This window comes from Haliaeetus albicilla, chromosome 8, assembly GCF_947461875.1.
Source record: "Haliaeetus albicilla chromosome 8, bHalAlb1.1, whole genome shotgun sequence".
Taxonomy (NCBI): Eukaryota; Metazoa; Chordata; class Aves; order Accipitriformes; family Accipitridae; genus Haliaeetus; species Haliaeetus albicilla.
The window spans coordinates 11,310,117-11,328,589 of NC_091490.1; the positions used below are offsets into that span (position 1 = coordinate 11,310,117).

General features: G+C 42.3%; 1 protein-coding gene across 1 annotated transcript in view; it reads left to right on the top strand.

The window, feature by feature from the left end:
• Positions 1–4,310: 4,310 nt before the first annotated feature.
• Positions 4,311–18,473, top strand: part of TESK2 (testis associated actin remodelling kinase 2) — an 85,660-nt gene continuing 71,497 nt past the window's right edge. Inside the window, exons 1-2 of the mRNA XM_069788865.1 lie at positions 4,311–4,533; positions 12,590–12,893. Of these exons, the coding sequence (XP_069644966.1) occupies positions 12,672–12,893 (222 nt within the window). The 5' untranslated portion in view covers positions 4,311–4,533; positions 12,590–12,671. The remainder of the gene's footprint in view (positions 4,534–12,589; positions 12,894–18,473) is intronic.

Consider the following 18,473-nt stretch of genomic DNA (forward strand, 5'->3'; position numbering starts at 1 on the left):
TCTCATGCAGAGATGCACGGTGCCAGGTTTGGGCTGACGCGGCAGCATGGCTTTGTACAGAAGGACATGCTGGTTGCCTTGTCTGCACCGGTGGTGAGACAGAATTGTTAACCCTGTTCTTCATCAGCAGGCATGTAAATCCTTATCCAGAGGACAGCGTGCAGGCAGCCCCTGCGGAGTCCTCCTTGCTGCCAGGAGGATGGTCATGACATGACAAGGGGCACGTGGTCCAAGCGCAGCCTCAGCTGTGCCTTCCCCTGCTCAGAGCGGTGGGAAATGGCCTCTCACCCATGAGCAAACCTCACTTTGGACTGCAAAGGCCACCTGCAAGGCTGGCTGAGGGAGGTGCTGGTGGGAGGATGCGCCTCCAGCGGAACCTGTTAAGATGCTTTTCGAAATCTAGGGGGTTTGGTGTGTGACTGAAAGCCTAAGGGGATCATTTTTCATGGCTGTCCTGTTAAATGTCCACTGAGGACAGGGGCTAGAAAAGGGACAGCGTTGACATTAGACAAGGGCAAATTCCAGGCGGTCCTGCTGGGACCCTCTCCTCCAGCTCCTGTGACGTGACTCCAGGTCTCCACTGGTGTAAATCAGAGTGGGATTTGACCAATCCTATCTAAAGAAGATGTTTTTCCTTGATGGGTTTCATTACACAACATATTTCATGGGTTAAATAACTGAAATGACCAATCTCATCACAGTGCTGTGAAGTCAGCCCACTGCCTTCATACACTGGAGGAGGAGAGATACAGTCCCTGTTGCCTGACACTTGTTTAATTTTGGAGCCCACAAAACCTCTCTGTCAGGGAAGACACCTGCTCTGCTACAGTGGAGGCAAATTTACGTGGCTACATTGCAGACTCTTTCTCTTTGGGAAGGAGAAATCTCCCAAACTTCTCTCCTCTGGGGCATTTCCAGAGGCTGGAGGAAGGGAATTCCCCCTCCTGCCTGCTCTCACCCAACTTCTCTCATGTCTGTTTTTATTGCCACCCTGTGAATTAACCCTTGGCTGTTCTTTTGCCAAGCCGGTTACATTTAAAAAGCCAAAGTGATCTGTCTGGGGAAGATAGTCAGTCTGAGAGCAGAGAGGAGCAAACCGCAAGCCACAGAGCTGTTTTCTGGAGTGGCTGATCTTTGCACGGGGCAGCAGCCTGGGGGCAGCTGGAGGAGAGGGGAATACCCGCCGTGAGCAGAGCTTCCTGCGGTATTTACAGGCTGCCTGCCCCTTCTGGGATGTAAGAGAGAGGTCGTTAGAACAAAGTACGCTGTGACATCTGCAAGACTTCGCCTTTGATGAGTCTCTTTGATGAGTCTTCTAATGCAATGTTCATTTTCCTCTCTCCGGGAAACAGAGGAAGACTACAAAAGCCACTCGTCTTCTGCAGATCTCAAGGCCGCAGATTTGCTAGGGTACTTCTTCCAGCTGCAAGGAGGGTCAGGGGACTTTCTCAAACAAAGGTTCTGCTGTTGATGTACATATACACACATGGTCACCAGCAAAACCCGTGTTTTTCCGTTTTCAAAACGTAGGCCTTGCCTTTGAGGTAAAGCTGTAGGAGGGGTCATAAGACTATCTTATCTCCCTCTCAAACCAGGGATCATTAATGACATACATCACAGGACCTGATGCAACGTTATATGAAATACAGTAGGAGTGTTTCCAACTGAGATTTAACTTTACTGAATCACACTGGCATATTTTAATGATGTTACTTTGCACCAGCCCATGCGATAAACGCTTATTCCTGGATATTACCAGTAAGACATTTGCAGGCCAAAAGCAGGGACAACGTGTATTTTGTTTGGGAAGCAGAAAAGAGGTGAAATTTATGACGGGGACCTGGGGAAGAGAATTAATTTGCTTTAGTGCTGGGATTAGCTCCCAAAAAGAGAAGTAATAAAAACCTACCACCAGATGTCATCTTGAAGCTAACTAATAGCTTCCAAACCAGGAGGGACGAGGGATACCGGGGAAATGGTGAGATGAAACTGGAAGGCACTGGGGTGTATTTAACAGGGTACAAGGCCTCAGTGACCACTGCACTCTGGCATAGTGAATGACCACTGAGAGGGAGGTGTTTCAGATTTGGCTTTGTAAAGTCTTTTCAACTTGCTTAGATAAATCCCAGCAAAATGTAAAGCATTGAAATTTAACTTTAAAAAATAAGTTCTAAAAAATTAGTCTTGCTGAAAAGCTGCATTCTGGAGGTCAGTTCAGCTTGAGTGTCAGAGAGCAGAAGACACTGACGGATCTGAGTAGTTTCATCTGCTTTGTCACTGATTAAAATATGATGGATATGATAATAATTGTTTAATGGCTTAATTAGAAAAGCTTTGCTGCACCCTGTGTTTGAGCTGTCATTAGACTGTGTTTGAGCTGTCATTAGAATAGATGTTTGCATGTGGTTGATATTTAACATTTGGGAGTGTGGGAAAACTTCCTGTGAAGGAAATCCAAGAGGAAAATGAAGAAAACAGAACAATTTTTTTGCCCACGCAAAGTACTTTTAATCTGTTACCTGTGCAGAAATGATTACATTTTTTTGTAGTTAAATATACAGAGAAAGTTTCACTGTAGACTTGGGTGAAATTCTGAGACTAAATTAAATTAATAAATTGCACAGTAGAGATTTTAATCCAACTGTAAGGATAAATCTCCATTCAGTATTATTCGTAGAGTTGGTGCTAATGTTTCCAACATGAAACTCCATCAAAGCACAGTTTGGATCAAGTTGAAAAGATGGGGTGTAAACTTAATGACAAATGATAACAAGAAAACATATTACTAATATGATGTGGCAAGGTTGAGTGACCGTTCTTGTCTGAGACCCTTTTTAGTTACAACTCTGCCAGTTTTAACTGTTTGGGACTTGGTTATTCTATCCAAGATTCTACAGCAATGAACTTTGTTTTTTGAAGAGTTTCAGTAAAAATAGCTCAGCCTTTACCAAAGATGAGGTCAGGGAAAAAAGTCAGTCCCTTGTCAGTGTAAAACAAAACCAAAAGCCCCTCACGACCACTTAATGAGATGTTCTAGTCCTGCCGTGCTTTGGAATGGATACTTGAAGTTTGGCAGTGCGTCCTAGCAGGAAGAAAGGTATCTTTTTCCGTATCTGTTACAGGCTGCCTACATGTGGCTAAGTTACAATTTGAAAAAATAACAGTCTGTAAGTGAAAATGAGAGACTTACTACAGCTTGGCAGCCAAAACCTCAGAATATTTGAGATGCATTAAGCAGGCTACAGGCAGGGACTCGAGGGGCTGAGCAGGATGCTCTGTGCAGCGTGCTCCTCTGCTGTGACTGGCGCCACAACTGGGGTGCAGGCAGCTGGGAAAAAAGGGAAGAGTTCGAGTGAAATGCTGAAGTTGCAGGGCCTGGAGGGAGGAAGAGACCAGACGAGGGCGTGAATCCTGTGGGAAACACATCAGGAGGACAGGTAATTAAAGGTAATAACAGCAGGGATGCCGCACCGGAGCCCCGTTATGGTCACCGTAAAGGACGTGGCTGTCCGGGCGGAGGGGTGAGGGCTGGCGCCGGAGCTGGCTGCGGTGCCGGTCAACTTTTAGGGCGAAGAGCCGGCGGCACCTGCGGCAGGAAGGCCCGAGGTGGGCAGTGAGGGCCCGCGGGCCGCCAGGCAGCCGCTCCGGAAGGGGATGGGGGTTGCTGCCCTTCCCGGACGGACAGTCGGTTACCGGCCGCTGGCCCACACCCCCAACCCCCGCCTCAGCGCCGCCGGCGCTCCTCGGCTCCCCGGCCCGCCGTCGCCATGGCACCCGCGCGCGGCCTGCTGGGACCCGCCGGACCGGGCCCGGGCCCGCTGCCCTCCGCGCCCGTCGGGGTTGCCCGTCGCACTGACAGCTTCCCGCCCACCGCTGCCTATAAACATACGGGGATTGGATCTACCGCCCGTCCGTCACCACGCGCACCACACTCCTACTGGCTAACTCGCTTATTTATAATCCGCCCTCAAGGGCTAACCAGTGAAAGCGAGGCGCCCCTAGCAACGCCCCTCTCTCTTTCCTGCAACTGGCTCCCGCTCTTCTCTCGGGAGTTGTTGTCGCTCGTATGGTTGGCCAAACTGCCTGCCTCTCAAGTGGCTTATGACCAATTAGAAAGGGGCACTCACGTGCACTATCTGCGAGTCCCTCCGCCCGGCTTCCCTTCCTCCATTGGCCGAGCGCCACCGTCCATTCAGCTTCGCCCGGCGCCGATTGGCTGCTCGGGAGGGCGGCTCCTGGTCGGGTACCGCCCCGGCGCTGTGGGCGGCTCGGCAGCAGCGGCGCTCGCCGGGGGGGGGGGGGCGGACGCGTGAGGAGGAGGAGGCGGGGGCCGCGGCCGGGGAGGAGGAGCCACGGCGATCACAGCCCCGGGTCCCGCAGCTGGGCTCCCTCCTCACATGGGGCCCCCTCGCTTGCCGCAGCGGCGGGGCAGACCCTCGCCGGGTTGCTGAGGGGCCGGGGGTTGGCCGCGGGTGGGGTATGCGGCCATGAGAGGCCGCGCCGCCCGCAGGCCCTGCTGGCGCCGCCGCTCAGGTAACGGCCGGCGCGCGCGCGGCGGTAGGGGGGCAGCGCGGGGGGGGGGCCGCGTTTCTCTGGGGTATCCAGCAAGGGGAAGGCCCTTGCGGGTAGGGGGCACCCCCCGACGGCGGTGACGGGGGGGAGAGGAGCCGCTCCGGGGAAGGGCACCCTTCTGTAGCGGAGGGGAGGGGGCAGCCGGCGGGGTCCCGCCGCCATCCCCCCAGTGCGGTGAGGTGAGTGATGCGTTTCGGTGAGCAGGTGCGGGGGGGCTGGGGGTGGGCTGCGTTCGTCCCTGGGACGAGGTGTGAGTGGGAGCGGGCGCTGCAGGACTCCTAAGCGCTGCGGGGAAAGCTGGCTGCAGGAAACGCGTGCCCTGATCCGGGGGCAAGGGTCTGCCTGAACACGGCTGGGATCTTTGCCCCGCCACATGAGGATTGCCTTGAAATTGGTCACTTTGCCAGGAGGTGTGAAAGCTTGGCTCGGGTTTTGCTATTTTAAGTGCTACCCTGTAAGAATACGTGAATCATGTTTTAATGACAGGCTCGACTGTTCAGGTGTATGTGCATATATGTTTGCTTTATGGCCTTCAGATGAAAGGTGCTGTATAAATGCAAGTGATCACTCTCAATGTTGCATTCCTTTGAGGGTGGGAACTGTATTTGCTTTAAGTACGGGGCACTTTCCACTTGGGTATTCTGATAGGTGGTACCTTGATAGTTGAAAGCTAAAATTTCAAGAGTACTGACCTGAATTTTATTTAAGTGTATACCTTTCTGTTTGTCCCCCTAAAAAGACTTACAGCGAATATTTAGGCTAATTTATGAGAAGCCTTTATGCTTCAACTGAAATTATTAGTATTTTTTTTTTAGTAGAGATCAGAGTTCTAGCATATTTATTGTCTGCAAAATCAACAGACTTGCAGTTCTATGGACTTAATTAGGCAGTGGAATTTACAACCTAAGATAAGATTTTTTTTAATGAGGAACTCTCATATGCCCAGTAGACCAGCCATAAACCTTTCCATTTAGTCATCATCTTTGGAAATTATTGTTGCATACCATATCCTGATAGGCCAATAAGAATGTAATCTTCTGACTCTTGCAGAAGCAGACATGGCTGTGTAATTCCATTGTCCATTTTGGTTTGTCTTCATGTAAAACTTGCATGCAAAACATGAGTAGCTTGAACTGAAGGCAGAGGCGTGTGTTCCCAGTACCTGGTGGCAAGTGTGTGCTCTCCTACACTTTTTGCTTAGAATTTGTTTTGTGCTGTTTCATTAGGGTGAACTGGCAGTGTGAGTGGAGCAGGAGGTAGGGATGCAGCAATCCTTGCTTCAGTGCTTAATATTTTTGTGACTGTAGAAGCAGAAAGTTGGTCTAAATGAGGTGTTCTGGTGGTATAGGCCTCCTGTCACCTAGTTATACCCTCCGATTCTATACATTTGCTTTTGCCATTGTAATTCTTTATGCAAATGATTTCATAAATTCATGAAAGAAATGCAGGGTTAAAGGAGGGGACTGTTGCTTCTGTGTCTGCTGCAGAAAAGAATGAAGCTTGTGGTTCACTTGCATCATAGGTTCCCTTTCTGTATTCTTCCTGTAGCCAAGAACCATGCATCTGCACAATGGCAAAGCTTTTTATTGTATCTTTGCAGCATGGTATCTTGCAGCCTGGCACAAAAATGAATGCTCTTCTAGGCAAGAGCCAAAAAGGTCAGTGTTCATAATTTTTTTTTTAAGCCCTTTTCCTGCTTATTAGTTCTCTAACATGCTCATTTGAAGTTGTGTATTTATCATTAAGTACATCTAATAATTGGCAACTGTATCACACTGGCTCCATCTGTTGTCTGTTGCCAAGTCCTCTTTCTGACTTGGATAGTAAGCTTCTTTTCATATGGTCTTGTCGCTTTTTCTTAAGATGAACACATTTCTGGTAGTGGTGAAGCCACTTTTTGATATGATTGTGCCATTGGTTGCACTGGAGAACTGTGATAGCTCTTGCAACCAGGAGTGGAGTTAGTTGAGATAACTTTTGAAGGCTGACTTTGTACACTCCAGGTCTGTGGCTCACAGACTGTGAGTTAAATGTTTCCCGTTGGTACCCAGGGTGCTTCAGATTGATGTGTAAATACCAGCAGACTCCAATCTCTGCCATAGCTTAACAACAACAGATTGGGGAAGCCCTGTTCTCACTTCAAAAATTCATAAATAAATTAGTCAAGACTGTGTTACTGTTCTGTTAGTTCAGCTGGTACCTGAAGCAAACATGGTGCTGGGTGTCTCACCGCAACATGAAACCCGTAACACAGACTGGTGTTTCAGCTGTATTTTAAGGGTGGATTACAGAATGCGTTTTAAATATTCATGGAGATGATACTTTTAGCTGCAAAATACAAATATTGACTGTTTTGTGTGATGATGTGTAAATGTCAGATTGTGTCCGAGAGAGGTCAGTCAGGTACGAAATTCAGCCTGCTTACTTTATCTTCATCCCTCTTTCAAGCATTCTTGTTCTCTTTTCTTGCCTTTGCTGTGCTGGATTGTCTCACTGTTTGCATCAAAAGAATAGAAAGTTGCTTCCCGTCTCCTGTGAACCTCAGTCGTAAACCTGGTGGAGAGGCTGAGGGGGAAATTCCTTGATTAAGATGTTACAATACCTGTTGGTATTGGAAAGCTTTGATTCCCTTTGTTTTTCTCTAGAGCTAAGCAAATGTCAGCCTGCTGACACCTGGAAGGCATGAGCTGCTTCTCAGTGTCTTCACTGAGCTCTGTTTTGTTAGGCAAACTTAATATATTAAAAGTATCCATTTGAAGCAGCAGCTGTGTATTGTGCATGATCTACTTGAGTGATTATTTAACTCTAACGATGCTCTGTAACTAGGCTAGAGTCTGTCTGCACTGTGGATTGGAGTGAGTAAAACCAGGCTAGGAGAGGAATGGATTTTTGCAAGGTCCTTCTGTAGAGGTTTAGTTTTGTATTATAATTGGACCTTAGAAACTGTTGGCAGTTATACTGTGGGCATAAGGATCAAGTGGTTTTCTGTTTGTTTGTGGGTTTTTAATATTCCCCCCTCCCCAGGTATATTTGCCTTCTAAGTATGTGCCAGAATTTATACCTATGCTTGATGCAAATATTTTTAAATGTACAACCTTGGCCCTGAATCCTGAGCTCTGCAGTAAGTTAATGGCTAGTCTCCCTTACTGGTTTCAAACTTGGCTACAGTCACAAAATAAATGAACTGTTTGTTTCAGCTTAGCCTCTTGTGGAGGTTTGTTTGCATTATAAAACCACGATGCAGTTTAGCAGACTTCCCGTTTCTGGAGTGGTGTAGTAGGGCTAATGCAGGTCTCTTCTGAGGAATGTCAGCCCTAGTTGTGGGAAGTTTGTGCTATGACAGTACTGGCTCGAGCTAGCAATTATCCCCTACAGGGGGGATGAAATTAAAGCAAAATGTTACCTAAATGAAAATAGAAAATGTTGGGATTTTCATGTTCGAGTGCAGTGTCGTAACTAAGACTATAAACTGGACCCTTAAGACTTATCCTGTAAAAGTAGTCAAAAAGACTTCAGCTTCAGGATGAGCTGGGCCAAACATAGTGCAAGCTCTGGTACTTGTAGCTACCTTGTCTGTAAATATTTGATACTACCTTTCCCCCAAAGACAAGAAGCTAAGTTATGGATAAACCAAGGAACTGTCCTCTGTTGGGAAAGTGAATAACAGCAGTTGAGAACAAAATTGTGGAATGCCTGGTTCTTTTTACCTGTTTAATTTGATTTCTTGTGTTTCTTTTTTTTTTCTTTTTTTTCTTTTTTTTTTTCTCCAGGGTAATGACCTCAAAGTCAATTCAGTCTTTGGAAGATTTTGTTCTTTACATTCCTTTGGAGCTTTTCTGAAATTTGCACATTACTGCAGTGAATTCTTTTCTTTTCTTTTTTTTTTTTCCCTTCCTCCCCCACGTTGTTATTTTGTTGAGTGACACTTGCCAGCATAATTCCTTCATGTTTTTGTAGTGCTGGGTTTTGAAGCTACATCAGACTATGAGTTTAAATAGTTAACTCTTGGCAAATGACTTATGTCAAAGCTTTGGCATCTTGTTCTTCAGAAAACCTTTTCAAATTAATAACATGCATCCACCAGATTTATTGCTTTCCAGGCTGAATGCCTAGCGACAGTATTCTGTGTCTAAAAATGGTTGTTGTTGTTGTTAAGGCCATCTTTTAGGAAATTGTGAGTTTGACATTTGAGTGCAAATATGCAGATATTTATAAAGATACTGGGGGCAGAAAACATCTTAGTAATGAATTGAAATGTTTTTTGGAAGGATCTTGTTTTATACCCTGAGGCATTAAAGGGATGCTGCTAAAGTTGAGAAGCCTTACCCGTTTTTATGTCTATGAAGTATAAAATGTTAAGTACTGGCTAATACATGTCACCTGTTAGTTTTACATTGATGTGTGGGGTATAACTTGATGTGCTATTGTGGGATTTCCATCTTTAAATATTTGCAGGCTTAGACATTGATTTTGAAAGCCAAACCGCTAATTAACCAAATAAATGCCGATAGTATTTGTATTTATAGTAGTTTCTACAATTAAAAAATAATGCATTCATGCAGTGGAGAAACTGATCTTAAAATAATATTAACATGGATTTTTTTTTTCCCAAGGTTTTGTTTTGTTTTTTTTTTTTTAACCCAAGAAATTAAAATGTGGTAGGGCATGAAACATCCTGAAATTATGCTTTTCAGTAATGTAATAAATGGATGAGTAGAGCAGGTATGCATTTTGAGAGGTCTATTTCTAAATTATTTTTGTCTTGGCAGAGTGGGGTGCATTTTTCTTGTATAAGGATGTCAGCCAAATTGGTCTGAAAGCTGAGAATTTATTGGGAAATGTTTCTTAGAGTGTGGTGTTTTGTGTTTTTTTTTTTTATTTTTTTTTTAACTGGCTGTTGAGCACATCTTAAGAGTTTTTAAGCTGAACTTTAATATGAAGAAAACCACCCAACAGCTTTTTAGTTAGTTGCAGGATTTGCAGTTTAGTCTTGGATTCTGTTCAGTGCACTTTAATTAACCATACAAGGTAGTAAATTAAAGTACCTCAGACTGACTTGACAGTCAATTAAACCTTGGTTGATTTCATTGAGAATGTGATCATTAGTGTAATTGGCCAAAATGACAGGAGGCCCACTTGGAATTGTGCCCACTTGAAATGTTCCTCTAATTCTGTGTATGCAGTCCTGGGCAGAGTACTAGACAAATGGAGCTCTATCCTAATATTTCCAAGGATTTCATGTAGCTGTCTGGAAAGAAGGCAAACTAGCAGGCAAAAATGAAGGAATGGGTTACTTGGGAATCCAGATGGCAAAACCTTTTGGGCTTTACATTGTGTGGAGTACTTTGAATCTCTTCTTTCATTGTGGGATTTGTATAGAGTTTTGCAAAGTTCACCATGTGATTTCCATCAAAAGGATGTGTATGTGTGAGGGAGGTTGGTTGTTGTTTTTCTGTGTGTTTTTTTTTTTTTTTTTTCCTGTTAAATAAATTGAGAGACTATGTTGAGAGCTGATCTTTTGTTAATGGTATCTGGATACTTAAGACAGTTAGGCTTTTCCTCCTGTTTAAGATCACTTACCTAACTTGGTATCTTCCTCTAGTTATGACAACAGCAATCTTCCCTGTTTTGTTTTTGCATATATCTTGCTTTGCCTGAGAACTTAAACTCACAGTCCTGATTTACCAGTTGCTTTAGTTTGCTGGGCTGCAGTGGGGATATGTTGTTTCACTAGATTTAGCAGGGGTGTCTACAGGCCCCAGGGTCCACTTCATATGGCGTTACTGGGATACTGGAGTGTCAGACTATGCATTTCTGGGGCAAAAACTTTCCCTTCCTTGGAAAGTGTCTAGTGCATGTGGGTATTACTCCGATGCAAATAAGTTCTAAAAAATTGTTTCTTCAATTACAGCAGGTTTTCTGGTCAGTCTGCAAAGATACTTGCATCTTCTGTTCCAGAAAATTAATTGTTAACACCATGGTTTCCCATCTATCCTCCTTCCATAGACAGTTCTTTATCTCCTTGAAAAGAACCAAATGATAGTTTGTCCCTTTCAGATCAAAAGGAGTTATTTAAATGTGCCATGGAAATTCCTGGGCATCTTCTCAACAGCTGAGGGGGTTCCCTGGGCTATTTTTCTCAGCTGGGGAGATAGAACAGGCTTTATCTTCCCATGGTGCTTCTGTACCATTTCCAGACCCTCAAGGCGCATGGGGCAAGAATATGAGGTCAGAAATTGGATCCTGATCTTCTGTGTGGCAGTTGGCCACACCATAACATTCGACTATGTAGTACTATCACCTGAAAAGTGCAGTAAGCTCACGCGTGTGGGAGTCAGCATATAAAATTCTGTAGGAATACCATGATGTAGGATTTGATAGAGATTAGATTTTCTTAATCAGGCCCAGGTGAGACTCTCTTATACCCACTGACTTCTTATACCCACTGACTCCCATTTAGAGAGGTAAGTGTTAAGATGTTTGAAATAAACACCCTTGAAAAATATGGAGGGGTTTTTTTTTGCTGTTGGGTTTGTTTGTTTTTTTTTTTTCTTCTCTTTTTTCTTTTTTGGAGAGGACAACCTCAAATTAATTTCACGCTGTTCAACAGAGCTTACTTCTGAAGGCAGGGAAGGACTATGTGTTTTTCTGATGTGTTGGCACAGAGCATCTGTGAAAGATACACTGCACACAAAACATGGCTGTAGCAGCACTGCTATATATTCAGAAGACAGCTGGTGTGCCTCTGTTTTTGAGATGCTCTTCAAATTTAGTGTATTGTTCAGGTTCTGTACATCTGTGTAAATAGAAGTATAATTGCCTGGCCTGCTCCCTGCTTCATGATTATTTTGTCCACCATTTTTTTTTTTTTAAATTTTATTGTTTCCTTCTCCTCCCTCCAGTTTTTCATTTGCCCTCAGGAAAAAAAAGAAGAGAGGGAGAAATCTATCCTCTCTGTGACTGCTCACTTTGTTCAGGTTTTGTAGGAGCTCACCAAATTGCTGTAAATGAACAGTGAAGTGTGGAAAAGATGAATAACCTCCCGAGTCTAAGGTTTAAAGAAAAAAAAAAAAAGTAGGCCACCTGTCAAGTCTGCCAGTCCAAGCTGAATTTGATGGGCCCCAGAGTCATCCCGATTACTTCATCATCTTCTTAAAAAGATCGAAAAATTCCCTTACTGTTGGTTTTTTTCCCCTTTTTTTTTTTTTCCCCTTTCTTTTCTCCTACTTGGCAAATGTGGCTTGTTTCCTGTGTTTTCAGTTGAACTGAAATTAATATAGCTTTAAAAAGAGTGTTTGTGGGGAGAATTGTTCTGGCAGTTTCTTATAAGAATGCTTTGTTTTTGTAGTAGGGCTGTTGATGTTTTTATAAAATTGGGGGCTGGATCTTTAGCGGATTTAAACTTATGTTCCTACTAGTTGAGGAATTGGTCTTGGAACAGTCACAGGTGGAAGCTTTAAAAACAAAGGTTTTGGTGCTCTAGCTACTGTTATTGACAGCTAATAATTTTCCTTATGTCAACTGAAAGTTGATCTGTTTTTTATAGTTAGGGATCCCTTGTGCATTCCTTAATGTGAAATGGTTGCTTGCAATAGCAGTAGATTGGTCACCAACTGCTACTGAAGTAGAATAGAACGTTACATTTTGTGGGTTTCCTCCTGCTTAGTTGCTTGCTTTAGCAACCAGAACTTATGTAAAAAAGAAGGGGGGGGGGGGGGGGATGAAAGTTGTTTGTTACCAGTTAAATTTTGAGTTCCAAACCTATTCATCTGGTAGTAGCCAGACCATAGGGTATTTCCATGAATCTAATGGAAAAGTTCATTACATTGTCTGTCTTTACTGATGATGCTGTGTGGTTGGTTGTGGTGGGTTTTTTTCCTTTTTTTTTTCGTGCCCCCACTTGGATATCTTCTGCTTTTTTTCTTATTCCCTTAAACTGATGTCAGCTGTGTTGGAGTCCTGTGAAAATTATTAGATATGTTTACAATAATGGTAATCTCAATATCTTGTATTTTAGGATCCAACAAGAGTAGAGAAGACAGCAAATTACCTAAGATGTGAGAAGTCCTTCCTTAGCAAAATAAAACCTTGTTTTCAAAATGGACCGAAGTAAGCGGAATTCAATAGCAGGATTTCCACCACGCTTGGAGCGCGCTGAAGACTTTGATGGTGGTGCTGGAGGAGAAGGGACTGCATCCCAGATAGGAAGAGTTTGTACCTCTTCATACAGAGCCCTGATAAGTGCCTTTTCCAGACTTACTCGTCTCGATGACTTCACATGTGAGAAAATTGGCTCTGGTTTCTTCTCTGAGGTGTTCAAGGTGTGTGTTTAGTTCTTTCCTCTCCGTGTTGATTGCTTCATGTTTGGTGCTGAGAATGTACAAGACTTCAGCAGAAGTACTTTTCACTGAAGTCGACTGTTTGTTCCTATATTTGCTTTACTCAGGATGAGTGAGTGATGAAGAGCTTGCAGGTCTTAAATATTTCCTCTGTCACCCTTCCAGCAGTTTTTTATCACTTGTAATTTATTTGGGGAGGTGCAGAGGCTATTTGGGAGAAACAGTGAAAGCTAAAAAAAAATAAAAATTGGTTTATCTTTTGGTCTCTGCCATGTATTTTTGCATTCATGTGGTGTATTAAGCATCAATGGCTACTGGTTCTCTCATATGTAAGCGTGAATGTGTTTAATTTAGCTATTGTATTAGTTTTGTGGGATTGTACTCATTCCTTTGGTAGTCTTTGCCTCCCAACACTAGATGCGTGTGTTAGGAGATCTACACATGATTACTGAATTTGAAACCACAAAATTTATTGCACTGAAGTTACGATACAATTAGTTGCTCTTCTCTTTTTCCTTTGCTGCTTGTTATGCCATGCCTCTAACGCAAATAATCAGAGATTGGTTTGAAGTAAACAGTATGAATGAGAAAATCTGATGTTGTCAGTGACTTGCTGCTATGAAGCTGGGAAGTGGGTAAGGTCTTTGTAAAGCAATTTGTGAAACCATACAGGCAACCTCAATTTTGTAGTTCTGGTGATATTTCTGCTGTTCTGGCTGTTCTGACTGTTCTGGTAGGGTTTATCGTAGAGGAGTAAGACATTGAGTTGACTCCCAGGCTTTCAGACATTGCAAAAATAATTTGTTTCCTTGTCCTAGTTCTTGACTTTAAATGAAGTCACCCTCCAAATTATTTCCATTTCAGTGAAATGTCAGAAAACTTTATCTCACAATATATTAAGTCCATTCCATGACACTTCATGTGGTCCTTTCTTGAAGAAGTTAAATCAAAAAGCCTCTTATCAAGCTTTATTGCTGTGAATAGGTATGTGAATTAGAAAATGAAAATTATCTTAATGTTGCTTTAATACCCAAAGGCATTCAGATCTCCATATATATCTCTTCTCTTGTGTAAAGGCAAGTCACTCAACAGAAGTTTTTTGTTTAGCTAGGTATATGGAATTAACTTCCACTAACACAAGTTTTTAATTCTTTCGAATGGGCAGACATGAAGAATTTTATTTGGGGTGTGTAGGAGACTTGGTACAGGGCACCTCTTTGTAAAGCCAGCTTGTATACCAACCAGAAAAAAGGGTTTGGTTTTGGTTTTTTGTTTCTTATTTTCTTGTTTGGAAAACTTTCTGTAGTGCATTTTGTAGCAACTGTTTTTGTATCTGGACGTTTCTTAATGTGAAATGAACTGATTTGTAAAGTTCTGTGTGCCACTAGAGCTCATCTTTACAGCTTTTATGGTGAAGCTGTTGTGAAGTGTGTAAGGATACCAATAGACTTGGGTCATCTCTAAGTAGCTGGGGAATAATGACCTTGGTTTGTTTGTGTGAATTTCAGAATTCATGTTTTGGAGTAGTTTTGTCTTAGGTTTAACTCAGTGTTACTGATTAGACATTGTGTCTTTTCCCATTCTGTAAATTCAGGATTTAGCCTTCTTTAATGCTTGGATTTTCCAGTGCTTACGTTATGAATTTATCCTATAGTGGTATTGCCTATCGTATTTATGTTGGGATTTCAAAAAGTTTTGTAGTCAAATAGCTACATACTTTGTGAACAGACTTACTAGGTGGAATAGCTATAATATTCTACCATGCCTTGGTGAGCAACATCATGGAGAAGCACCCTGAGGCAAGGTGCTTCTATAGCCAGCAGAAAGGTATGGTATTAATGATCATTAGGAAAGAAAAGTAGGTGGGGGAAAAAACTGACTAAAAGTAAAGGTAAATTTCCAGCACTCATAGTAATTGATTTAAGAATATCTTATTTTAAGAGAGCACTTGGTTTAGTCAGGTAATGACATACAGAGGTAAACATCTGTTTGAGAACTTATGTTGATTGAGAGAAATCCGTGATATCCAGTTTACCTTCCTGTGCATAAATAAGTCTGCTAACTCTTTAAAAACCTTCCCCTGCCATTCCCCCTTTCAGTAAGCTAAACTAGACATCACGTGGTGTCAGTCTGCAATCAGTGGCATTACTCTTAAGAGAGCGATGGTAGTAGCCTGAGTATCTAGTGTCTGTTTTCCCAGAAACAACCACAGACCTCCTGCAGGGAGACAAGGAGTGATAAAGCCTTTTCTTTCACATCAGTTTCAAACAAGGTCTCACTTCAGTTTTGGCACAAAGGGGTGAGAATGCATTATGACCTTATCTTAGATGCAGTTCCATACCCAATTTAAGCAGGTTTCTGTTCTGGTAGTTTATCAGCCTGACCACCTCTGTCATTAATCCTACTGTGCTGATGATCAGATTTCATGCAAGAACCTTGATGTGCTTCCAGGAAGGAGAGCCTCATGGTTTGACACAGTTAAAGTTCAGTCTGATTTGCAGACTCCCAGCTAAATGATTGAACTTGAGAAAAATCCAGGATAGTCTTGAACTTGAGAAAAATCCAGGATAGTCTTGAACTCGAGATAGTTCTAGACTTACTACATAAGTAACTTTACAAGACCAATGAAGCCTTCCCTTTTAAATTAGCAAAGGTGTTTCAAAAAACCTCATGTCACGAGAGCTTTTTCAGTTACGTATTTGTCTATTGTTTTGTGAGTATTATACATTGGGTTCACTCAAGTGATTTAGCAAAGAACCCTTGGACTGTTTTGAGCATTTGGGATTTTTGTTTTGCTATGTAACTGACATTTGATTTCAATGGTTTCTTCCCCTCCAACCTTTTCTGTGGAAACTCCTTTTGTAATACAGTGGATAGAAGTTGCCTTCTCTTGACTTGGGAATAGGAGTGCATTACAGATTAGATGTATATATTAATGGTCATATGTGCTATGAATGATCTTTTAGCATTTCTAGTGCACCTCTATTCATACACAAATTAAACTTTGTGGTTTATTCAGCATAAAATATTAAACTAGCATTTTGATTTTGTTAGCCATCACTATAACACTTCAAACTCACATTCACCTGAGTATTAAGTATTATAGAAACTAGCTTAGAAAAACTGAACCTAGTTAAACTATTAGCAGTCTAGTTTGAAGCAGCTGATTGACTAGTGCCTGTTCTAATTTTCAGCAGCAAGTGCAGCACACTGAGGTTTGCTTTTAAGATTGAGGTAGGCAAAGACTGTTTATGTAAATGAACAATGCCCAGCCATGATCCCAAACCTTTAAATTCCTAGCTGGGAAGACCAGTAAGGGGTGATGAAGCTATAAGTAATTGTGGGGAAGATAAGCATCACACTGAAACTAAATACTTTATTAGGAAATGGATACTATTAATTATAAAATGTGTGTGTTGGAACAGCAGTCAGACTAAAATCCAGGATCTTTTTCTATTCAAATATACCTTCAGGTTCAAAGCCAGTACTAAATATTCAAGTTGCTGTAAAATTCCTTTGGGTGTTCTTGTTGGCTCTGCATTCTGTAGCTGAACTTTTGAGAGAGACTGGAAATACTTCAGCACTTTGGCTGAATGTTAAAAATGGACTTTTTGCAGTTTATTATTCATGTATACATGAAAACAGGGATCATTGGTCCAATATAGAATTGTGCAAGTTCAGTCTCCTGTGTGTTTGTATGTTGGGAAGGTCATGTCGCTGTACAGGTGTGGTCACTGGGGAATTTGAGGGTTTTGACTGTTGAGGAATGGTGAAGTCTTTTGACAGCCAGGGAAGAATTCATAGTTTTGTCTTGGGCAATTCTGGATGCTAAAATAGATGTTTCAGGGCTGACAGTTCTTCTGCTGTTTTAAATATGCCTAGCCATCTAATTAGCATTACCATCAGAAGATTAATTCAAGAGGAGGAAAACAATTTGTCTGGGTCACTCCCATTAGTTCTGTAGTGCAGGGGACACCTCACTGCCATTGTAATAATGGGCTTAACTGTTGAAAGCTCCCCCCTCCCCAACAGCTAGAGAGTTGACATATGTATAACAGGGAGAAGAATAACTTCTATTTGTCAGGGAACATGCTCTGACAAAACTGCTAAAGCTAGTGCAGCCTTCCAAAGATTATCTTTGGGACAGGCAGAGATCAAATTTGAAGACAGAACTCACGTCAACAGGGCCACAGTCTTGACCACCTTGAATTGTGCTTTTAACCTTGTAGGAGTCAAGAGATTTACTAATCAAAATTAGTCATCAGAGAAAAAAATTCCATCTTATGAAATACTCTAAACAATATGTCAGTATAGTTTGTATCTTAAGCATACACGTGGGAAGGTTATTCATGTGAGCAGTGAAAAAGGTGCATACTTGGAAAAAAAAATCAGTTAGTGAAATACTTGTTTAATGGTGCATGGGCAAAGATGAGCCTATGAATATAAGATGTATAAGACATAATGCAAAATAAACTGCCTTTTATAGCCAAAATACTAAGCAGCTGAGCATGGGTGCCTCCAAAGAAAAATTTTGAGATGGAAATCAGCCCTCCCATTTCAGCATACTTACTAACAGCACCAAGCACTAAGTACTCAGTTTATGATCCCCTATAACTTGAGATCCTTTCTGCAGAACTTCTGGCTAGACAGTTTTCCTGTTTTCGCACTTGTGCAGCAAATATTTTTTTTAATTCTAATCCTGCCTCAGAAGTGCTTGGCCCTCCTTCACTCCTTGGTTTGACTTCAGGCAGATTCCTCCAGAGTCCTACATGATAATCTTACCAGTTTACCTGTGAACCACTAGCTACTCCTTGATTATGGTTTTACATTGCTACTTTATAGTAGTTCCTTCTAGATCACATTTGTCTGGCTTATTAAGATGTCTTGTAAGATGCATCAAAGCCATATGAAAAACGAGATACGATGTGCTGATATGACATGGATACCCATGAGAACAAATGCAGGAAATAGGTCACTGCTATTCTGTGATGTATGGACTCCATAGCCTATGAAACTAGCACTATACAGGTGTGAGGCCTAGTCAGAAAACAGAGGGCAGTGTACTTTGGTTGACTTAACAAGAGGGGTGGTGGGTGCATATGGGTCAGTATCCTCAGGATATTCATGCTGTATGTGCTTATGGTGTAAGGCCTCCTGTCTGAATACCCTGGAATGATGGTCCTCAATTCATCAATTAGTTGCTAGTCTTTATTTTGTATGGTCAAATTTATGTGCTCTGAGTTTCAAAAGTGCTGACTGATCAGGGAAGGTGCATCTGTCTAAATACATACCTTGTGCCTGAGGTTAGGATCCTGTTTCTCGTATTTATTTAATGTCTTCAAGATGCCTTAAAGATAAGCAGCATCCAGCTGTCTAATGTGAAAGGAGAAACAGGGCTGATGTGGAGCTGTGCTTAGGGGTAGTGTGAAGAACACATATATAATTCTTTTTTATCAAATACTTGTAATGTATTTAGGATAAAACTGGTAGTTCTGTTACCTCTAATGTACGCTATCTAGTATCTTTTATGTTTTGTATCGTTTATGATACTATGTCTCTCGG